We start from the raw sequence: 25,273 nt of genomic DNA on the forward strand, positions 1-25,273 counted from the left end.
CACAAGACCCAGGACACAACAGGAAAGCACTGTTGCACTTTTGCTTTGGATATACTTTCCTTTTGCTGCTGTTTACAGGTATTTAGCTGTGCTCCACTAAACTGAGCTATGCCACAGCTTCTCATGACACGCAACAAACTAAGGGTTCTTTTAAGAAACAGCTTTGTCTGAACCACATTACCCAGAAAGCAATGAGGAATGACCTGCTGTCCACAGTCACCTTTGGTGGGACTGGTGGAAAACGATTAGTCAGGTGACATTTAAAGCTAGGAAGCAGATGCTTCCAGAGGACTTTTGACAATCTCTTCTAGCTGGTAAGCCTCTATTATACTCTGCACCACAGGAGAATGGAGCAGAGGGATATGAACCCTGGGATGTAGTAGTGTGAGTTTTGTTTTTGAGAAGTAAATTTATTTTGGAGCAAAGAGTCTCAGAGAGAGACTTGTTTTTTTGGGTCCTAATGCCCCAGTGTAGTGATGGGTTCACTATACTGTAAAAAGGCACCATCCTTCGGATGAGACGTAAAACTGAGGGCCTGACTCTCTTTGGTACTTCTCCAAAACAGTACAGATGTTAACCCGGCATCCTGGCCAAATTTCCCATTGGCCTTTTCCAATCATTGCCTCCTAATCCTAATCATTGCCTCCTAATCCCCATCCATGAATTGGCTTCATTACTCTGTTCTCCTCCCCACTGATAGCTGGTGTGTGGTGAGTGTACTGGTGCATCACCCAGGTGGGGCTGCACATTGGTGGTGGTGGAGGGGAGTTTTGAGTGGAGTGTCCAGAAAAATGCCTATATATCTGTAAGGATTTATTATTATTTTGAAGCTGTCTAGCTGTACTTTAGAGAAATGTGCAAAAAACAAACAAACGAGTCTTTTGTGGTTTTGGTTGTATCAGAATGTTTGTGTCTGTTTTGTCTGAGATTAAAGATGCCACTGCAGCATTCAGCCCCTGGGTATGCAAAATGGTCTTTCTTCCAGGTTCTAGTTTTCTATCTGCTGCATTTAGTGGAGTGATTCTAGTTTTTGGTCTCTGAACCTCCAGTGCATAACAGTCTATTTTTTAGTACAGTCACCGGAAATGGATACATTACAGATATCAACAGTTTATGCAGGCTTTGCCCCTCTTGAAAATTTACTGTCATTTCTACTGTACAGTTCCCATAACAAAGACACTGCTTGGTAAAAATAAACTTTATAAAACCCGCACCCAACTTCTTTTCACAGGAAATCTGTGTTTTTATCTTTACACTAGTCTCACGTTCTTCCATTTCAAATAACATTCTGGAGATTTCTAACATTTGGAACAAGCAGGTGTTATCAAAGAAGAAGCGGAAAACTGTACCGTCTACCCAAGTCTGGAGTTGAGAGACGCCCAGCTCTAAATTTAAAGATGATACAGAGACAGAACAGAGATAGGTCTCTTCAGAAATGCGTGAGAGGCTGTCCAAAGCATAATTAGTGTTGCCATGGAAACTCCTATTACAATGGCAGAAAAAAATCCAATATAGACTCTGAAGAGAGATGGACAGGAAAATCTCAAGGGGCTTTACTGCATACCTTCAAAAAACTTGAGGTGTATGCTATCAGTACAATAGCGCTGTTTGGGGTCATATTTAAATTCTGTTAATACTTGGCCAAACATCATCCAGGTGTCTTTGCAGGATCCGACATTCCATCTTTTCAAGGTCAAAAGAGTAAACAATAGTACACAGGTTTATTGTTTCACGTCTTGAATAAGGAGGATGTCCTTTATGGGCGCGCTGATGACAGTCCGTGAACTTCTGAAGCTGAACTGCTCAGCACAATGAGCTGTGAAATGGCCTCAGAAACTGGCAGTCGTGTATTAGAAATCGTGTCTTTTAGAGAAGGTGTAATAATAAGCACCAAGGTCAGTGGTTGTTATTTTTTTATATTGAAAAATCAGTATTGGCCAGTCAACTGCACAGACCACGGTGGAAATTACTCTGTGTGGAGAAAATGCACTTAATTTTAACACTGTGAGCCCCACAGAACCTACAGCAGAGCCAACACTGTATAGAGAACTGATACCCCTCTTGCAAATATTAGTGCAAATGTGCATGTAACCTGGCAAACTACCTGACAGTTTGCCCCAGTAAGCAAATATATCCCTGGGCAACTCCTGCTCATCCTGCACCCACATTACTTACTAACTGAGACACTAAGCAGTGAAACAACATTGTTACCTGAGAGCTCAATGGATCAGACCCAGTGTCAGTAAAAATATGCACTGTTCCCTGGACCTCCAGTGACTTGGTCACAAACTAAGTAGTGTTTGTGGGAACCAAAGACCACAGCAGAAAAACACCAAATGCAATGGGCTCTTTGCAATAGTCTGCTAGTGGTTATTGACGAAAAACAAGGTTACATTTCACCTACTAACAAAGCCGATGAAAATCACAAGACATCTATCTACTGTACAGCTCTGGCACACTCCATCATTGTTTCGAAATGGTGTCTGCAGAGGTCACAGGCTTCACTGCGCAGAACAGAATGCAGTTTCCAAGCCTGTCTTTCTGACATGATGTCCCTTCACAAAACAGGGACAGGCAGGCCACACTGGCCTCAGAGCTTCTGTCAGCCCAGGTGAGAAGAGAAAGAGTAACGACCCATGGCTGGCAATGAATGATGTTTCGAATTTCAGCTGTACTTAGCTGATTAATAGCATAATTAACTGCTTCCACGCACCACATAGCTAGTCTGCTCATTCCTCACGTCTCCTGAGCCTCTGGCATTGTGATGATAGTTCCCAACGGGCCAAAGGTATTGACGTATTAGTTTCTGTCAAATATTTCACCCAACACATGGTAATTATAAATGTTCACTCATCAGGTGCCACTAGTGCTGCAAAAGTTACATCGCTGAGAGCTCAGATGACATGGAATAATACTCATTTCTTCCTATATATTTTTTTAAATACAACTACTTGAATTGTCCTGAGGATTGGACTTCAAATTATAATCAAATTCAAATTATTTCCTCTCCCCATGGTTTTCAGCAGCAGGATTATAGCAGGTGGTAATGAAGTTAAGAGAAAAGTCACATTACTAATTATGATATAATGTTACATATTACCAAGAGATTTCTAGTTCAAGTCCTGTCTGTGCTACTGACTCATCGTGCGCCACCATTTGCAAGTTAATGGACATTCCTGCCACAAAGTGACTTTGAGGTATTTGTTTCTGTTTATATCTCTGTGGGTTCCTTGAGTTGAAATAATAATAATATTCCAAACTTATATGAATCGATCATTTTAATGATACTTAGCCACGCTCTTGAACTAAACAAAAGAGAGCCAAGTTGACATGCCCTCATTCTTAATGTTTCTGTGTTCTGAGGGGCTCCTCCTAATTTTTTTTTAAGGCCAGGTGGTTTGAGCTCAGTGTGGAGGAAAGGTATGTGAACACTAATTTAGTGCTGTCCAGTGCAGAAGGGAAATGAAAGGGAAGGCTCCTTAAGATAAGTGTAAGAGTTGGCAGACAGCTGCCAGGTATAAAGCAGGATACAGGTAGTGTCTTTAGCTGAACCTCAGCATTCCTGTGTCAATGAGTCGGCTGCCCACAGCAAGGTGATGCTGAAAAGCAGGTTGGAATTCCAAGAAAAGGTTTAGAGTTTTGATGACTCTAAATAACAGAATTAACTTTGCTTTTCACCATTTGCGTAAAGGGCACTAAATGAGCTATTTTCTCTTTACCTCCATATTTGTATTACAGTAAACCATTGGTTTAACATAATTGTTTTAATGGGCTTTGGTTTTAACAGACAAAATCTGTAAAATTATAAAAATATCAGACTTTCCTCGCAATAATTGGCAAAGTATAGGAGAATTGATATTGGGGGCAAATTGCTTGCGATGGGTGTTGTTTGCATTTCCTGTGGTTTAGTGAATAAAAAAAAACAATAATTAAAAATATGCTAAAATGCTCACATGAAAAAAAGCTCTGTAAAATGATCAAATAATAAAACAAGTTTAAAAATAAATACCACTGGCACTGGGACTCAGAGCTTCTTTCAGTCCAGGTGAGAAGGTGAGAAAATTCAGGAATATCAATAATGCCCTAAAGGGGCATGTCAATTGCTAAAGATGGTTGCTATTTGTGTTATGAATGCTTCAGCAAATCTTATACAGCATATTTAAGACACATGGAATAAAGAGCATGTATATTTATGTTACAAAAGGCATTGACTGTGTCAATTACAACAGTTAAAAAATGAGTCAAAAGTTCCAGAAATCATGTGTAGTATATATACAGTATATATTCTCGTGTAATTGTGTGTTTTGGGGTTGAAAAAACGTAATTTGTGACTTAATAGACATTCGGCAAAAATGGACACTCCTACCCCTCTATCAGTCTATTAAACCAAGGGTTAGTCTATAATCTTTCCTCAGTGCAGCCTGCAGCACTGCTGCCAATTTCTAAATCACATCTGTTTATGCTTGGGGACATTCCCATATCCCACCATGGTACTGGAGCGCACTATCAAGGTTAAATCAGCTGCAGTGCTTATAAATAGCTTACCATTGTAATTTTAATTTACAAAACCACATGTTTCACTCTGAGATGGGTTTCTGGAACGGCAGCGTACTACAACACACAAAACCTTTTTGGCCTTCCTGTTGGAAATAGTAGGTTGAACACACAGGAACAAATACGAAGACAATCACACACATACATATAGTTTATAGAAATAATAAATGTAATATATACATTGCCATGATTGTTTAATTATTGTTTTTGTATTTATTACACACAGAACCCAGAGACTACAAAGCTGTTCTGTAATTCATTGAGGGAATTGATCTGAATCACAAACTATAATTATTGGATCACGCTACAGTATTTAATAAACATGCTTCCCATTCATCCATTTTCAGAAAGTATATTATCAAAAGCCCGAAGCCTAAACCAGAAGCACAGGGCTCAGGGTGAGACTGTCACATGTCCTTGCCCAGGATATGATGGCCACAGAAAAAACATACATAAATAGAGCTCAAATTGACAGAAGACCTACCTGAGAGAGATGTCCCACCTCCAGATAGAAACAGATGATGAACGAATTCCATCCCACCCACAGCACCAGCCACAACGCATACTACAATACATAACACAACAGACAAAATGGCTGTAATCGATCAAATTTCATTCATACTGTACATTTCAAGCCTTGCACTGCAAGGCACTATTCTAAAGTACGTTAAAAAAAAACACTAAAACAAAACAGTGGAAATGGAAAAGATTGTGATTAGTTAAAAGTAAGACTTGGGTTAGTTTAAAAACTATATTTACAGATTAAGAACTTCTAAAGGCCACAGGCACAGAATTCCCCAGCTCAGAACAACCTGGTCTGTGGGTGCTAAACATATGGCGTGAGAAAAGAGAGTATAAGATTGCAGAAGGGCACCCTCAAAACACAGTGGAGGAAAGCTATGCAAAGGTTTGCAAATTAAATGTAAGATCTTGAAATCCACTCTATACTACAGGTAACCAGTGTAGTGACTGCAGCAGAGAAGTGACATTAGACCTCAACTTGGTAGGATCTTGGGAGGACATGATCAGCACCTGTTTTGCACAAGCCGGAGTGTTTTTAATTGATTTACAGTATGGGAGATGCTGGCTAGCTGTGAAAACACCAGTCCATCCTTGAAAAAACAAGGGCATGGACAAGTTTGTCAGCACCAGACATAGGTAAGCAGGATCTGCTTTGAGCAATACTATGTAAATAAAACTAGGATATTTTAATGGTACTCTGAATATGTGGCTCAAATCTTTAAGCAGAGTCAAAAAGTATCCAAAAATGCTTCTGACTAGTGGGTTAGAAATAAATTCAAGATTCTGAACTTTAAACTTTGCAAAGTGATGTCAAAAACAACCCAACCCCCACTTTATCCCTATTTAACATAAGACAATTTGGATACAGCCACATTATCTGTGCTTAGATAAAATGTGCGACACATTTTATTTGAGCATGGTAACAGAACATGGATTAATTTCTCTTTAATTTAGAATCTCTTCAGAGGTGGAAGACTCCGACTTTACTCAGTGAGCCTGTGAAGATTTGTCTGCTTACTGTTCCAGGAAAATCCATCACAAGAGACATATGTCTAGTCGAAAATAAAACAATCTTTTTTCAGGTGACAAGCTTAAAGCTACCAGGATTGAAAGGAGTTTCGTTGTCAAGATTTCTCTTTTCTTTGACGTTAGCTTTTCGTGCAGATGCCAAATGTGACCAAATCACAAGGGCAGTCTTTCCATTACGCACAGTGAAACAACGCAAACAGGACAATAACAGAAAGAGTCAAGGACATCTGTCTAAGATAAGAGTGGAAGATTTTGGACCAATTTACACTTGGCTGTTGCCAAAGAGCAATAGCAATGAAGTTAATTCTCTTTTTTGCTGATACTGTATCTAGCAAATAATATTCAGAATTTTCAGTGTTTATTTTTGTCATGATATCTCACTTTAACCTGTTCTTGAGAGTTTCAGTCTTGCAGTTTACCAGCTGATATACATATATACCCATACCTTGGTTAGCAAAGTAACTTGTTTCTCAAAAACGATTTGTATTTCCCATAAAAAATAAATTTACATTAATTTGCATGTAAAAGCTTATGACTAATTTCTGTGGATTAGCAACTTGAGCAACATTGCCCATTGTTACAAGCTCTCTACTGACAGAGAACAGTAGAGCTTTTGTATATAATAATTAACTAATTTAACTTAGTACAATAATCAACATGACAAAATATTTAAAAACTGTAAATTGTTGAACATATGCACAGCATAGCTAAATTCCAGGCAATGCAAATATCTTCCAACTGCTTGTCTTTTTTAAATATTTCTATCACTTCAAGTTTTACAGTCTGGGGAATGCTTTCCTTTTTTTTTTTTTGCTTGGATAACACCAGAAGCACTGGTTTTAAAAAGATCATAAATAAAAAAAATTATAAAATCATTACGTAAGATCTCAAGGGAAGCAAGTACGAAGGATACAGCCTTCATTTGTGCAAAAACGGCTTTGAACGGCAAAAAAACAGATATTGAAATACACACATTGTTAAAAAAACACATGTTAATTAATTGTTGGTGAGGGGTGGATGTATATAGCTACTCATTTATTTTCACCAGCTATAGAACAACATGTCCTGACAATACTCTTTTCAACAGAGCACAGATTTATGTAGTGTACAATAAAAAAAAACTATTCTATTTTAAAAATGATGGCTAATTAAGCTAAAAAACATCCCATACTCTAAAGGCGATGAACATGTTTTGCTAAATTGCCATTTAGAGAGGACAAGAAGACAGCTTATCACATTTTAAAGGGAGTTATGATGTGGTAAAAAAAAACAAAATGCAAAACACCCCAAATAAATAATTCTATTCTATGTTTTTTTTTTGATGATGTGTATGGTCCACTTGAAATACGTTTAAATCAAATCTGTACTACGATAAAAAATGAGTTTGATACCCCTGATATTGAGATAGTTTAATATGGAGGCTTATGTCTTTTTGACATGATTTGATCTAGAGTGCAGGTGCCTGAGTAAATGCAGATTTCTTTATCAGAGAAGCAGATTAATTAAAAAGCAATTTCAAAATATGTAACATTTGTGCTCAAATGTCCAGACACTGAAGAGGCTTAGATATTCTGTACTAAAGGAAGCTAAAATTCTCAGAATTTAAGATAATGTTTCCCTTAAAGGTAGATTTTGTGCTCATGTCACCCTGAGTAACTCAAGACACTGACTCAGTACTTGTCAATCGTAGTGACTTTCTGAGCCGCCTTGTAGAATAGTGACCCTATTCTAAGTGACTAAGCAACAGCTACTGTCAATGCTCCAGTTTACCTCCTTCAAAACCCACAGCTAATGCATTCATTTAGATACCCACCAGGATGAGGTAACGAGATCTGTACTGCATGGTGCCAAAGATGCCCAGAATGACCGCCATGATGTGGAGGAAGTTAGCCAATATCGGCGCCCACTGGTAGCCCAGGAAATCAAAAATCTGTCTTTCCAGGGCTGCTACCTGAAAAAAAATAGGGAGGACAGAGTAAAAAACACAAATTCCCAAATTGCAGGACACCCATAAAAAATGGTGAAGCAAGATATACACCACAAGATAATTCACTTTGAATCACTCGGATAATTAGTCACTATAACATTCGGCATCCGAATGATGCATGAGGTCATACACGAGGAATATACAGTACCATGTAAGCGCATGTGCAAGTGGGGTTTTGCTAGTTGCATACATTTCTGTCTTTCTTATCAAGGCTGCTTTAAGCGTGCGGGCTCACACTTCTCTTGCTGCTGGCATAAGCGAGAGAGTGCACCGAACTGGGGTGAATAACTGCACGTGCAGTTATAGTACAGTAAGCACAGCCTGTCAAAAGGATTGGAAGAGATCACCGTTACGATGTCATCTCATAATGATACCTCATCAAATGCAAATGCAAGGCAATTCAATGCAACACAAGGTTTGGTACTTTGTTTTCTTCACTAGCTGTGGGGTAGAGTGGTGTTGGGTGCTGGCACAGTGAACCCCATTACTAGCGCTTAGACTGGGGTTCGGCATTTTACAAGATTCTGCACAGGCACTCCACTGTAGCTCACATCACCGGGGATAAAACTTCCTTATTGTTCTTGGGATTTTTTTAAGCTGCTCATGAAGCTCAGAGTCTGGTTAGCAGCCAGTATACAGACCCAAGTGTCAGTACAGACCCCAGAAGTGAACAGGCAGCCTCTGCCCGACTGTAAAGTTGGTGTTGAGAAGTTAGTCAGCACATATCCCATTTTAATTAAAACTGGGACAACCAATGTATACAGTATGTACATATGTGCCTATAACTACTAAAGTGAACGGATTAAGGATTTTAGTAGGCAACTGCGGACACCTGCTAGACTCCTTGCACAGTCACACCTTCTTTTGGGTATCTTTGTTTTTATAAGACTGTAAACGAAGACTGTAAACTCCCTTTTGTGACTAAACGACTGGACAGAAGTACTTAAAAATGAGGTTTCTTAAACTGACCAAATTCATGGCATTGTTATTGGCCTGGATTACATCATACACATCCATAATACACATTTTTGTGACCAGGCCATCCTGAACCTAGAGGCACTTGGGGCTTGTTGCTAGCTGGGCATAAATTGGCCAAGTTATCTTAGGCATCACTCACTGTCGTGAAGCCTAGAGCATGCCGGGAACCCACACATTGCTCCTCCAGTCAGTGCTGACTCTCCTGGAAGTCACAGCTGATAAAACTAGTGACTCAGCAACTGCAACCACTGAGTCACAGGAGAGAGTTAGCAATACTTATCCACTGCCTGCCGCTGCAGAGTCTCTACGGATGAGCCAAACTGATCATCAGGTAGCTATTACAAATCAAGAGATCAGAAAAGGCAAAAATCTTAATCCCAAACAAACAAATTAAAATGAATGACAGGTAAATACTCGAAAAGACTGCTCTGATATTTCCAGTGTTAATGGTGTTTCCAATCAACTAATCAATAAGAGCGTTATGTTACTTATAAAAATAGTATTATGCAAAACAAAGGGTCAACACTTGGGTTTTTAATCTAGCTAGCAGGAGCAGAGCACCCAGACTACCTGCCTGCACATGTACAGCAAGTCACAGAGAGAAATGTAAAAATATTTTACTGTAGTAAAAATACATTCAATACATTTTAAAAGTATTACTGACTATTTTGTACATAGCTGTGGCTGTATTGATGTGCCATAGAATTGCTTTTTTAACATAAACAAAAATGTGGGATTTTGACCTTAGTTACATTGTTTTTCCCTCTTTTTGGACATTGAACATTTTAAAGGACTGTTTTAAAAGCAAGCCTCTTCTCATCCAATTTGCTCTCTCCACTAAAGCAAACTGCATAGCTCCAGCCTTTATTTAATACACCCGCCAGAGGTTGCAGATGTAATGTGATTACCTTGTCAGATTCCCTCACCATCTCTTTAACTGCTCCTCACTTCATGCAAGTGGGATCCGTCAGTGGTGCTAGTGGCTGTGGCTCAGCCTGTAGTGAAAGGTAATCCCAGAGCAGCTGTGCTGATTTGTGTTTCACTGCCACAGCTCACAGCAACAAAGAACAGCCCAAGGCTTCGTTCCTATAAGCAACAGTTAGCGCTCACCAAGCGCTACTGCATTGTCCGTTATTGCAACACTACAAGACCGTAATTGAAGTGGATCTCAGAAGCTTTCAGGCCAATTACCTCTTTGTTGATACTGCTCTGAAACTGTGCTTTTATTCGTTGTCTTCTGAAATACAACCACCATCAACTACACTTGAGCCCCACAAGGTCTCTGTGCACTCTTCTCTTGTCAAATAAATTGTGTGGGTACTAGAAAATGTATTCCTCACCATCCTCCAACAAAGTAAAAAACAACAACAAAAGGAATGAGAGGAAAGGCCTCCAGGTTAGTTCAGCCAGCAAGAAAACTCCTTCAGTCCTGCATTCCCCACCGAGTCTGTGTCCGCCGTTAGCCAGCTGTGTCAAATTTCCCAAGCAGTGGAGCACACGCGCAGAAATATGCCGCCAGAGTTAGCTGCTTTGCAGTCGACAGGAGAATTTCCAGCTTGCCGCAGAACAGTGACACCCTGTGGTCACTCGTGAGTTTGCGGAGATGTCAAGGAGCGATGCGTCAATCCTCCGACGGATGCCAGCTTTCCTCTCGGCACTGTGGGACTCACAGTGTGAAGTTCTCAAGTTTCAAGTCTAGATGTTGCAGATTTGGGTCTGGGCTCTATTGTTGGCGTCCACCCATAAGTTTTCTAACCACTTTATCCAATTCAGGGGTAGCCAGAGCCTATCACAGCAAGCAGCAAGCACAAGGCAGGGCACACCCTGGACAGGATGCCAGTCCATACCAGGGCACACAGGCAGACACAAACACACCAGAAACAATTTTCCCAGAAGTCAATTAACCTGCCAGTATGTCTTTGGACTGTGCGAGGAAAGCAGAGGAAACCCAAGCGGACATGGGGAGGATATACAAACTCCATGCAGATGAGTCCAAAATTGATCCCAGGGCCCCAGTGCTGCAAGGCAGCAATGCTTCTATCATGAGCAATGACAGGGATTTCCCAAGCAACGGCACAGGACTGGGTGCCATCGGGGTGAACTTTAGTAACATCCGGCACCAATTGAGTGAAGGAATGCAGAAGATTTCTGCTGCATGACCAAGTCATGGTCATAGCCTTGAACATGCATACACTGCTACACCTATAAAGCTGTAAAGCTGCCTTTGGAAGACATACAGATACAGGCTTTAGGTCATTGCCTGTATACTGGGGAGTATTTTCCCTGATACCGTCTGAAAAGTCCAATAAAGTTACATAAAATCCATATACATGAGAGAGTTCATCTGTGTTATTGGTACACATAATGGAAAGCCACCTGCAGTCTTTGAGGATCCTGAGGAAACTCTCATTTTCATTCCACCTCCACTCAAAATGACTTAACTGGTCTAATTAATCTTTGGAATAAAAAGTGAATCAGTGAATCAGCTGCTAAGTGAAAAACATCTGGAAAAGCGGCAGGAAGTCTGCCCTGGAGGACTGCAGCCACCCGTCCTTGGCACAGACTCTGCTGGCTGAATGAAAAAGAAAACCCTGCAGGTCCCTATCTTCTTTATCAGCTCGTTATGCTAAAGCACCTCCGAAGTTTTTTAGTAATTGCAAAGTAGGACTCTGCTCTGTAATGCCAGTCCTTAGGGAAAACAGAATTGTATGTGCTTCTGTTCTCATAATTAGGTAATTAAGTTGATCATTTCTAACTGAAACAAGTTAACGCATTTTGAAGGTCTAAAGAAGGTGATGCTTTAAGAGAAGTCCTAAAGGACTAGTATTGAAGAGGAATGTGTACACTTTCGCACAATTTTTGCTTTATGTGTTTAAGGTGTTTTAACTCATTATACATAACACTGACTTTTCCCACAGTAATTTTTTTTCCAAAATACCGTTCCTTCTAAAGAGTAATTATGGTTATGTAATCATTACACATTATCTTCTAACTCTAGTAGCTGTGAGGTTAATCTTACTTAATGAATATACTGTATATGCTAAAGTGTGCTTCTCTGTGTTTAAAACACCACAAAGGTGTCAACAAGCTAATCTGGTTTCTACTGAAGTGGCAGACTATTTGACTGAATACCACTCCTTGTGCCAACAGGCTCTACTGACAAAGGAAAGGAAGACACAAATTTAATCTATTTAATGGAAGCGTGCAGGCATAATAACATCTGGAGTAGCAACAAATGAGCCATGCATGCATTTAAAAAAAAAAATCAAATATTCAACTTCTTTATTTTTGAAGCTGGAAATAAGCCAGTGGCATTCAGTGAATATTACTCACCAGACAAACTGGGTGTTCTAACACACAAGTCTTTCTGTGTTATTTTCATCATAAAGCTACTTTGTTGAAAAAAAATGTGACTGTATAAATCCACTACTGCTGAATTAATCTGAACTCTAGTATTTTCAGTCACAGGGATACAGAGATAGAGACAGAAAAAATGCTATCCTGATCTCTTTGGAGCAGCCGGGAAAATCACGTTTCAATGAGACTGCCTTGTTCCTTTATCTAATTGGCACACTGGTGTAACAGGGTCAAATACACCCCCTTATCATATCCGTTTCCTTACCCTGTATTTCCATGTGTCTTGATTTGACCACTTTTACATTACTGTCTAGAATTCACCACTGCTTTTACATCAGTAGAAATGTCAGCGTTCTGCCAGGCAGTTTTGACAAAATAATGTATTATTAGACAAATGTGACCACCACCCCTCTCCCCAGTCACTCTGGTCTGGCACTTCACTGCTACTCCCTTCGTCCAGCCTTGTTCAAAGTTCTTTCATTTGCTGCTTATTGACCTCAACATTAAGCAATCAGTAAGCACCTCTTTATAAAAGCGTGCTGTTTTAGCGACAGGGATGTGTTTGTACAGTATGTGCGTGCAGAAGAGAGGCTGAGAGAGGTGAAATGGGGCTGCAGACAGCTGCTGTGGAGTTACAGGCACATGTAACATGTGAGTGCTTTTTTTAAAGTGAAATGATGGAGGTGGGTGCGTTAGTTGAGATTTGACTCGACACAAGCATTGTGTGTCTGTGTCATTTAAGTCAGTAAATGACTTAAATTCACATTTAAGTCAGTAATACAAGTAGAAAGTAGAAGAAAAAAGTAAACTTTGGCTGTGGAGCTTTCTCACACCCAAAGAAAGTTCTAACACCCAGATATTTTTTTTCTTTCCACTTCTCAACATGGAATTAAGCTCTACTTGTTCGTTTTTGGACACCCTATAACATGACAAATCCAGTGCTTCATATGTTGCTTTTCAGCAATTAAGCCTGAATATGTGCCTATATGTGACGCTCATAATTCACTTTTACTCTTTTGCTTTGGGTGCTGTTTCTGCAAGAATCACAACAGCCTGAAAGATCAATAGTGTATCTATCTTTCATGAAAAGCCACTGAATTCCAAATCTTGAAGAAGCGTAATATTGGATGAATCAGTTGATACATGCTCATTTCAGTAGCTAAGAAAGATTTGGTGGTACGGCCTATTGTCATATTCAGAAAGCCACTCTCAGATGGGTGAAGGGAAATGAATCTTTTTAGCCTCGAATAGAGAGGATTAGAGAGGGCCTTGATTCAGCTATTTAAGGTCCTGAAAGCCATTGGTCAAATCAATTCAAATCAAGTCAAGAGACTTCAAAATTTACAGAAACACAAGGACATACTGACAAAATGGGCATTATGTTTGAAAGAATTTGTAATTTTTGAAAAAAAGATGGATTATTTCATATAGGAACATAAGAAAGGTTACAAATGAGAGAAGGTCATTCAGGTCATCTTAGTGTATGGTTGCAAGGAGCTAAATAATAGCGATCCAAAATTCTTGTCTAGATGTATCTGTCACGATTATAGTCCCCCCTCCTTAAGGGTGCTCCAGCCCTTTCACTCAAGACTTTATTCTGTGCACCTGTTTCCCATTCCCAGCCCACCTTAAAAGCCAGGCGCTGACGCTCATCCAGTCTCTGCATCTGATTTCCGTATCGTGCGAGTCCGGGACCTGGAAGCGCCTGGTCCCGTTAAGGTTTTAATCTCGGTTCCCGTTCCTGTTCCCTGTCTGCCGGTTCCGACCCGGCCTTCGTGTTTTTAATTCTTTGTTCTGATGGATCTCCTGGTTTTGGACTTACCCTTGTGTTTTGGATATTCCCTGAGGACTACTCTTTTGGATTGTTTGCCTCGGCCACACCTCCCCCGTGCACCAGCGCACCTTGGACACGCCCCCCTGTCTTCAGCCCCGTATTCCTGTATGACGTTTCCCTAGTGTTTCCCCACTCCGTCGGATTGTGTCGTCCGCACAGGGTCCGGAAAGAACTGTTCGTTACAGTATCTTAGAAGAAATAAAATCAGATCACACATTATGGCTCACTGGCGTGTTCCACACCTCCACAATCCTTTGTGTACAAAAGGGTCTTCTGTTAACAGTTTTAAATGTACTTTCATGAAATTTTCACTTGTGTCAACTGTTTTGTATTTCTTGGTTGATTCTGAATAACTACATTGAGTTGGCTTTATTCATGTCTTTGATAATTTGAGTTCCCTCGATATCTGGTCAAGATTAAAAAGATTCAATCTTTTTAGGCTGTCAGTGTAAGAATGTTATCTGCTTGAACTTCTCCAGAGATGCAATTTCTTTTGTAACATGGTGACCATAAATTGTGCACTATATTCCAAATTGAGGTTGTTAATGGGATATTGTAGAAATTTAATTATTGATTTTAATCCTTTATTTTAACTGTATATCCTAACAATCTGTTGGCCTTTTTTATTGCTATTATTGTTTCGGAATAGGAGTCTAAAACTTAATTATTATGGGCTACTTAATTACTACTTGGTCACACATTTGGTCTAATTATTTAATTAACTGCATTGAATTACAAGTTTACCACCTGCACCCAAAATAAAAATAACTAAAGAAGTTACAAATAACATAAAGCCTGCTTACTGTTCCATTTATACTAAAGAATAAATAAATTTTCACTGCTCCCCAGTCTTCCTGTATTTCCTTATAAAAAAACTCACACTGATTCCCTTTTAAAACTTGAGGTGTTAAAAGTCTCCAAATAATGCTGGTCTTAAGTCACCCTAAAACCTGTACCAATACATGAAGGGTTCTGGAGAACCTGGAACGACTGCACAGTCACTTCACTTCAAGAAATGATGGGATTCTGGGATCATTTAGCTACTATTTAGTTAATATGCAAAGAAGAGCTGAATTCCTCCTTTCTATCTGTGACCTTTCTGTTATTATTGCTTGATTTCAACAACTGCCCACAGACAGGATTTCTCAGGGTTCCCTGGGAACCTCACCTTCTGGTTTCCTTGCTTGTTCCTGAGAATTTGAGTTCCGAGTTCGAATCAGAATTAGAGTTTTAGCGGCAGCTTGGAAAACAGGCAGTAAGAATGTCAGGGAAAAAAAACTCCAGCGGAACAGAAAGATCAAAATTTCAGATACCGTATATAAAACAACAAGAGGCTCAGCTCTCATCTCCCCAGGGAAGGTGGCAATCTCATATTTTGCTTTGTGTCGGAATTCTGAACTCTGCCTGTCAAAACGAAATTACAGCAGTTTAACCCCCCCTGGAGGGGAACGATCATCAGTGTATCAGGAACGTATGGCAAATCTCTTCAATGGAGGCACAAAACATTATGAATAATACGAACCTCTGTCGTGGTGACAATTTTATGAGTTTTCAGGGTATTTTGCAACCGGCCTGTTTGTCAGCGGTTTGAACACTGAACTAATCTGATGAAGCCCAGGTTTTTCACATGGCATCCCAGTGGGGCCTGGGACGGTACTAACTCATCACCATGCATGGGGTGATCAGACACCACTGCCTCAGTACAGGCCGTTCATGGCGGAAAACAGTCCCTCCATTGGCACAGTTTTCAGAGCCATCAATCTGACACTTGGGCACACTCGCACGTGAAATTGCTAAACTTGCAATCTGGGGTACTAAATCATTCTGATTGCCAAGCCTCAATCTGCACCGTGGGCATTTAAACCAAAGTTGCACATATTTCGGTGATTCAACGGGATTTATTCATATACAAAACTAGTAGGTGGCGAGGCACATTTCTTGTTCTTGTGCAAGTTGACTGAGTCACATTTTTTTAAGTCAGAAGGGCTTGAATCTCATCGTCCTCATTCCCACAACCTCCCACCTTCCCCTGTCCGCCAGCTGGAGAAAATGAACTTTAAAAACCACGCTGAGGTCATGCATTTTCTGCTTTGGAGTTATTCTAGAAGGCATCCAGGTTTTTTAAGCGTTAAATCCACATCTTGTATAATACTGTATGTGTTTCTCTCACAGCACCAAGCCGAATTTTAGAACATCCTTTGCATAAGCTTTGTCAAAGTGACTGGTACTGTAGGTTAATAGTTTTGATTTTGAGTTAATGTGGACTCTTATTGGCTTTTGAAATGCAATTCATTAATCCTCCGTGGAAAGAATAAATCTAAATGGGTCAAAGTCACTTCTGATGACCTGTAAAGTCTTTCCAGACTGTACTGAGCAGACTCAGTCTCTATTAAGTAAAAATCATAAGCTTTTGAGGTTTGCATTTCAGGTGTCAACTGCCAAAAAAGACGTGATCTTAAGAATACTTAATTCCAGCAATGTAAATAACTTAATATGTAACTCTGAATTCTGTTGTTTTCTGATCATCGCAACAGAGTGGCACTGCAGTGGATTCAGGATAATAATGCTTGAAAGATTAAGGAAAGGGAAAAAAATGGGAAAATCAAAAGATAAATGATCTTTTCAAAACCTCCCAGAAGGGAAAGCGTTAAAAAAAGTCATCTGTGTTTTTTGGTGCATAAACAACAATGTCGATGTGATAAAACATTAATAACAAATTGCTCTGTTAATAACTGTCCCAGTTATACAACCTCAAAGAAAATTCCCTGTGCAATACAACAATTTTTAAATGAACTATACACCTTAGCTACTTAAGTTTTCCCCATTTTTACAACCAAGGCCCTGTGTTCACTGCATTAATAAAATTGTCCTACTTTTGGAGAGGTTGGGGATAAAGACAATAAAACATATAAATAGATATATTGTGATTTATTAGTTCCTGGACACAATGTTATGTTTAGATGAATAGATTAGGTAGGTTTATACTTAAGAAAGCCCCAGTTTTAAAAATGAAATACAGTACATCAAATCTAGTCTGCCAATCCTCCTTTTTGACAAACCAGGGAACATGATTGATTATTCCATCTGCAGTCATTTTTCTCTCTCTCCCATCAAGCTCATCCTATAATATTCAAATAGATTTAATGTCAGGTGACAGGAGCTGCACAGCATAGTCATACCTTGCTATTCTTCATCCTTGTGTAAAAGATTTCAGTCTGGTGGTGTGTTTAGGATCAGGATTATGTTAAAAAAAGTACAATTGTTTGTGAAGGGACTGCGCAAGACTGAAGAATGAATACTGTTTTTAACACACCTTCTGTTTTAACTAGGAGAATAAACATATTCTTTTACTTTTGGAATTGTCTACATTGCCTCCAGAATGTTTCCCTGCTTTTTTGTTGTTCATCACCTAAGAGTCCAAGTCACAGATTCTCAGAAGAAAGGCTGCCCTGATACTGATCACTGAAATACCTCATTAATTCATTAATTACCCCCACTCCAGACCACTGCCACAACAAAGTTTTATTCCACACATATGGTTTGTAATACATTCTACTGATTTCCAGTTGAGGAGCTATCCTGTCTCCTCTGGCAGTGTTAAAATATTTTCGGAAGCCTTCAGAAAGTTTAAAAAGATAGATTAAAGTATTTTTTTTTTCTTAAACTGAGACCTGACTGCTCTACTGATTCATATCTGTTCTTGTGTTCCTGACAGACTGGAATATTTACAGCAACATTGGATAAATGTTATTTGGCACACTATTAAGAAGCTTAGCCTGGAGGGAGCTGACTGTGATGACTGTCATTGTAAAATACTTTCTGTCATTTTTATGTCCTGCATAGAACTAATGGGAAGGAGACACAGCTATAGTTAAGAGTCTGATGTTTCTGAAAAAAATACGTAGAATGATCACTTAAAAGGGAAATTTGCATAAAGCGCTAGAGCAATATCTACCAGTTAGGGGCAATCTGTAATTTTCCACTGGGATATTTTGTGTATTAAAAAGATTATTTCAAATGCCTTTAAGATCTCAATTTACTTAAAATGAATATAGTAAAAAAGTAATTACTTAAAAAATCATTTACAAGCTATTTTTTCCAAAGCAAAGCTGAATTTCAAAACAGACATGTTTTCTCATAATTTAAGGAGTTTGCAAAAATAAAATAAGCTCCTGGTAAACAACAGACAAACACTGGCCCTGTAATTTTCTATATATTATCTGATGAGTACAAAAAATTACTGTATGTTAACAGATTACTGTTTTCTCTATTCTATTGTCTTTGAATAATTAGCATGCAGCAGAATTAGCATCCTTGTAAGGGTTGTAGCAAGGTGGAGATTATTACCAAACACAGGGAACATGGCAGGATAGACAGCACTCAGGCCATAGAGAAAGGGTTAATTTAGAAAAACCAATGTCTTTCGGAGCTCTGAGCAAAAATCCATACTAAAGGAAACATGCAAACTGCACACAGAAAGACATACTAGGGTGGTTTCAAACCCAGGACCTTGGATCTGTGAGGCAGGGCACTTACTGACTTTCCACTGTTTTACACATCAGGTCCTATAACATGTCAAAATGGTCTTAATTGTACATATTTTTTTATGTCGGTGTCTTATTATATAGAGAATAAGCCTGCATTACAATAATCCCAGAATATGAAAACCTTTTTTCCACTCAAGCATTATACTTTTTTGCATTTGCATTTTTTGAAAGCAAAAATGCAAATCAGCTGTGTTACCTTGTCAAATTAATCTATCCTTGTTTCCAACACAGTTGGTTGGCAGTGGCTACATTTTGTCACTTGCACAGAATTTTATATGCATGCTGGGTGATGATTTATAAAACACACAATGCAGTACAATGGTTGGGCATAAAGTAAATGATCCCCACGGACTGATCAGGGCAAATGTAGAAATATACTGTAGGCTGCAAAGTGCCCTGATGTTTTGGTGACAGTCCAAATGTTCAAAATTGCTTGGTGAGGATATAAAATTCTGAATACATGCAAAATATGAATTTTGAATGCACAGCTGCTTAATGTTTTGCACTCTTAGCTATAAAAAACACGAGCTGCTTTCAAGAACATACTGCAGTTATAGAGTTGATATTTACCTAATTGTCCAAATGTAATCCAATCCATTTTTTGGGGGTTTGGAAACCTCAATTTTCTCACATTTTCCTAGGGCCAAAAACATCTGTTTTGAATGCATTGTGAATGTCCAGAATACTTCAAGAGATAGGTTTTGTTTAACCCACTTGGTTAATGGGTAAGCCTCCTGACCACATGATGAGGAGGTTCAAACCCCATTCAGAGTGAACTGAACCAAGAGGCAGCTCTAAGATGGGGATGGGGGGAAGGAGGGATGCTTGAGACAAACGAAGAGGGAGATGTTTGTGTTCAGTATATGTATTTACTGTAGTTTCATAATGATGGTGATTAGGTACAGCTGTGTGTAATTGACCTGTCATTGTTATCCCACCTGATCTTCAGTTAATAACTTCCATTTCTACCACTCAGGAGCAAATGAGAGCTACGAAAAAGGCACAGAAAATATCTGTCTTGTGAAGTAATGAGAATTTTGTGTTCTTGCCAAAAGACAAGCTGTTAGTTTCTACTTTTGTGCTGGAGCCAGTTTGCATGTAAGATATAAGAAACCCTTGCCAAAGAAACCTTCATGCCCATGTGGATAAACAAGCTAATTGCACCCAGGACTGCAGTCACTATTACACGGCTGTGAAATCTCACTGCAGGGGCAGTGCTCGGCAGGGGGTGAGAGCCATGCATAACAGAAGCCAAAATAAAAAGCTGCAATAGACTAAAGGTTTAACAAAAGCATCCAACAAACCTTAGTTACACACTAGGGGATCATGCACAAAAAATAAACATAGTGTAAGCAAGAAATAATTATGCTAAGAACACTTTTATTTATTATATAGTGTTTTATAGTGTAATACTGTGTTGCCTCTTGGAAAAGACCATTTTTCATCAGCTGTCTTTGCTACATGCAGTACACAGGCAGCTATATAGAGAGTGCACATTCCCCAGGGTGTAAATTATTTCAGTTGGAAACCTAACACAGCACCCCGGACTACCTCACTGTTCAGCCATCCTTTAACTGCGAAATGCAAGGCTGCTATCCTGTTAAGTGACACGGTGCTCACTAAACGTACTAAGGGCCAATCGCACTGCAAGAAGCTGCAATTCAACAATAGCTACCGACATGTAAAAACAGAATGGGAGGGACAACCTTGGTGTATCCTACTTGTTTGGCGGCCAGAAGTGGACCACTTCCAGAATCTCTTCCTGACAGATCTTGGAGGATTCCAGACCTCCATTACATTCAGAAACAAATGGCTGCATGAGGCTTTATATGGCTGTAGGGCTGTGTAAAGCGGTTTGCATCCAGACCATAACCCTGAGTTGGCCCGTACCCTGAAACCCCAAAATGGCTGATTAGGCATTCTGGTGCTTGTCTCTTTGTAGCATCTTAAATGAAAAGTGCAAAATAATCGTCTGAATTAAGAATTTGAGTAAATTAAATTATGATTTTTTTTGGAGAAACTCTAGACACATTAGGACTGTGATGTGAACATTGTTTAATTGCATGTTGTTGTTAAGAGATATCTTTACACAAAGAGTTGTAAAGTCTGCCACACACTGAGCATACAGTAGGAATTGATAGGCTGGGAATGTCCTAAAAGCAGATCTTCCATTTTCTTAAACTGACTATTCAAAGAGCAACCAAACAAGCATTGCTTCCCCCCTGTTGCAACATTCATTTTTAATCTTTCTTACCTTTGATATTCTAAACCATATAAAAGATTAAATCTGCTTGTCAAAATTGTCATTTGCATTACTAAAACATCACTGACTACATTGTCTTCAGCTGCCTGAGTGCTGCGCCTCTGTGCAGGATAGAGGCTCCCCTCTCTTGGAAAATGCCTGATTTGACCCACAGACATGCACAGCCTTTCAACAGCAGCTGAGCAGCTCTTCAATCAACTCGTCTAATCAGTCCTCGAAAGAGGAAACGTGGCCTCTCTAATTTCTGGAACAGTTTATCAGAAGAGATCTGTAGGCTCGTGCTCAGGTCCAGTCAATCAAAGCAGCCAGTGTGGTCCAGCAGTACTGCTCATTAGCTTTGCAATGTACGACTATCATACAGGACCATCTGCCTGCTGGTCTGCAACCCACCTACTGCCTTCAGCACTTCAGGACCAAGGACAGCAGCCTCATCGATATCTCAGCTGTGCAGTTTTCTGTTCCTCACAACAAACTGTGGGCCAGGGTCTGCAGTTTATTTTCAGGTGTTTTGATTCCACTTTATATTAAGTAGCTAACATTCTTTCTTCTCTATTTTTTTTACAAATCGTTTCAACAGGAAAAGTCTTCTACATTGACCAACTATTGCTATGCAACGGATATGCATTGCCTTACAAACGTAGCTCCTCCCACTTCCACTGCTGTCTCATTTGCAGAATTACAAAGTACGCTCGCCATGTAATTAATATTTTAATGAAATGAATGCTCCAATAGAACACTGTTGTGGTTAAAAAGAACATGTTGGCAAAAAGGAGCAAATAATGGCAAAAGAAACCTGTAATGTGTTTCAGATTAGAAATGTTCACTTTAAAAAAACATCAACAAAGTGGGGAAGCATTGTAATGAAGTCAATACTTCAGTTATATTACATAAACACAGTGGCCGTCAGCCGAAAGTATGTGTTTAGTACAAGGCGACCGCTATACACTACAGAAGCAGATCGGGGATATGTTGAAGTGGATTATGTAAACTTGCCAAAGAAAGACATTTACAGCTTACTTTCCTAATTTATTAATGAGTACACACCTGCCAGCGGTGCCCTCTAAACACCCAGGAAGGAAAGAAAATCCTTGACACATCCTTTCAACAGCGATGTCTGCAAACTGTGGATTTGATGAGCTCACTTGTTCTTTGACAGGCTTGCAGGTTAAGCAGGATTTGTGAGTGTGAAGTGAATTCCCAGCTAAGACCACACAGCACCAGCAAAACTACTCCAATACCAGTCCTTGGAAAAGCAACACTTTCTGATGTGTGGCAGCAACACAGTGAATAGAGCAAATCTAGAAATCAGGTAATATCTGTTGGTTCATTTTGTCGTGACGACATATGCGGCAGGCAGGGAAAAGAAAATGAAAATGTTTGATGTTTCCCTGTGTATCACTTCATTTATATATGCTTTAATCGGGGATCATGTAATTCCAAAGTGTACAAGCATTTTTATACCATTCTGTGCTCATGCTCCAAATCTTTCATGCCTCCTGCTGCAAACTCTGCTATGGTAATCATTTCGAACTTAAAACAGGCAATAAAGAAGAATCTGTCATGGTCGGAGTAAGGGTTAGTCATTGAGGTACAATGGAACGATTACAGTGTGCATTAAGGCTTCCCAAAGGGACACTATCCTTCAGCCACTTAAGCATATTTTTTTTCAAAAAGGAGTAATCTAGCTCCTGGACTCTCTAGTGGGAAATTACAATTTGTAGAAGGTCATCGCTCTTGGATCACAAAGACAGAAAATGCATGCCTCATACATAACGATGCCCAGTAATTGGGCAATTAGCTGGAAATGTTTGCTCTTTAGATTTCTGCAAGCCATTTAGATCAGGTAGAATGAAACACACAAACTAGGCCCCCAATTAGCAGAAACAACGCATACTTCTTCTCGTTTGATCTTGAGAACAAAAGCAAGATCACAGAGAAGAAAAAAGTCTGGTCCATTTTTAATCACAGTAATCATGCCAGCCAAGTTAAATTAAAACATGTAACAAACTCGGTATATGTTTCAGTATGTTTCCTTTTCTATTTGTTATCAAGATACTGGGATAGGATAACAGGAACAACATGAAAGAAACATTCAATTATTCAGAATCGGTTTGCTGGGAAGAGGTCAAAATTACTGCCAGGGAGAGAGTTTCTGTGTTGATTTTCCTCTGTGTTAGTTTTGGTATAGGCAATTAAAATAATTCGACAATCAAGAAGAAACTGCCGTTTCGGTTAAAAACAGTTTAGCATATAATTAGCTTCCACATCTATTAAAAAAAACATGCTCTCATAAAAACGGGTCTTTCTCCCTGTCCTCCCTGGAGGAAGCTGTATCCTATAGCTGCTCTTCAATGTTACACTAGTACACAAATGTGCCTTGGTCAGCATCCATCGATTACCAGAAAGCCTATTTTCCTGGTGATGGCTTTAGGAAACCTATCCTGAAAAATTATGGTGCTTATCTCATTTTCACTCATCCTGGCAAATAATCTAATAATCATTTTCATAGGAGCATGGATGGTAACAAGAATAGTTTCAAATAAAATAAGAGGCTGCCATCTGGTAATTCTGTTTGTAATTGATCCTAAGATCTTGCCCAGACAATTCTTAGAGGAGGTCAGGGTATCCCCATTGACAACATGGCCAGGTAGCTTATTCCACACTCCCACACCTCTTTGTGTATAGACGTACCTCCAATTTTGAATGAACCTTCCCCTTGCCGCCACTTTCAGCTTCTGGTCTCTGGACCTCTACGTCTAAAGATTTACTGATGAAGTAGGTCCGCGTTCATGCTTGCCCACATGTGTGTGGGAAAAAAAGGGGCTTCTTCTCATTTTCGTCCTTCTTGATTTTCTGCTTCAACTTGTGCACTAATTCAATCTGAAATGCCAATTATTATTTCATAGTATCCATTTCTGGAGAGTGCCTTGATGCATGTGGTAAGACGAGAACCAGAAGCAGATGGATAGATTTTCAAAACACAAGTTTCTGTTCTGCCTGAACTGTTTTTTCTGCAACTGCTAACCACTGCGCCACCATACCGCCGTGCTAGAGTAACATCTTTTAAATTTGATAAACACTGCATGGCCTAGGAACTAATGCATGACACCTAATGAATGTCTCAAGGAGGAGACTGCTTCCTGCATACCACTGTGACCTTGGGGATCAGAGATAATATTCGTGAACATCACTGGAAAGGGACCCATCGCTAAGTTAAGTGAAACAAAACGAAGGAGGCGTGTGGATCAGGAGAGAGGAATGTGGCGCTTCACAAAGAGAGAGAATGTGAGAGTCTGACAGCTTATTAATGTGCTGATACACCTGGGACTTGCCAGTTAGTGAACTGCTCTGTGCGCGGCTCCTGGAGAATGGGACAGACTACTGTGCTGCAAAATTAAATATCTGAAAATGAAATGGGTGGTGAGGTGCTATATTGCCAGAAAGGATCTGAAGGGAGAAACAGAATCAGAACTCTCCACACGTCCTGGCATGTCTCCCTGGCATGCTTACAAGAAATAATTGTCTCATACCTGCGCTGCCCCCTGCAAAACACCTCTTCTTTTACTACAAAACTACAGCAAGCCTGGGTATTTTCACAGTCTACGCATGGACAATACTAATTCTGTACATTACTGTCCAAGAATGCATTATGCTACTGCTTTTTAAAGCATGTAGAAACACTTTTGTAAAGAGCAAGAAAACTAACAGGGACAGTGGCACAATCTTAAATATCTTATACAAATAGAAAGCAGTTTGAAATGTTAATATGTTTACAATGTTATGCCCTGCTTTGTCTTTATTTACTAACATTCATTTAGGCACTGTATCTGTCTCCATTGTAACATTTAAGCCTACATACTCTATATGTATTTGACTTGATTATACCACACAGTAACCTCAAATCAAATTTAAATTCTGTGTATAATATGAATTCTAAAATGCTTCTATGCATTACAAGCAGATCTTTGGGACAGTCTGAGCAAGGCTTTGTTACTATGCAGCCTGCTAGCCTGAGAGGTGACATTTCTCTCCAGTTCCGGTCACTCTCTGGACAATCAGATGACCCCTGTGTAAAGGCACATTACCTAAACACCTCCACTGTCCCACTGAGGGAGGACACCAGGTCTTTGTTACAGCTGTAAAGAGGAGCTCCAATAGAACCCTGCACTGTCACCTTACACTTAACACTTAACACTAACTTT

At 39.6% G+C, this 25,273-nt stretch overlaps 1 protein-coding gene across 1 annotated transcript in view; it reads right to left on the reverse strand.

The window, feature by feature from the left end:
- nkain1 (sodium/potassium transporting ATPase interacting 1) overlaps positions 1–25,273 on the reverse strand; it is a 108,169-nt gene that overhangs the window by 16,342 nt on the left and 66,554 nt on the right. The window contains exons 3-4 of the mRNA XM_088603074.1: positions 7,919–8,056; positions 5,039–5,119 (exon numbers count right to left, since the gene is read on the reverse strand). Of these exons, the coding sequence (XP_088459200.1) occupies positions 5,039–5,119; positions 7,919–8,056 (219 nt within the window). The remainder of the gene's footprint in view (positions 1–5,038; positions 5,120–7,918; positions 8,057–25,273) is intronic.

The sequence above is a fragment of the Lepisosteus platostomus genome, chromosome 13 (assembly GCF_059453375.1).
Source record: "Lepisosteus platostomus isolate fLepPlt1 chromosome 13, fLepPlt1.hap1, whole genome shotgun sequence".
Taxonomy (NCBI): Eukaryota; Metazoa; Chordata; class Actinopteri; order Semionotiformes; family Lepisosteidae; genus Lepisosteus; species Lepisosteus platostomus.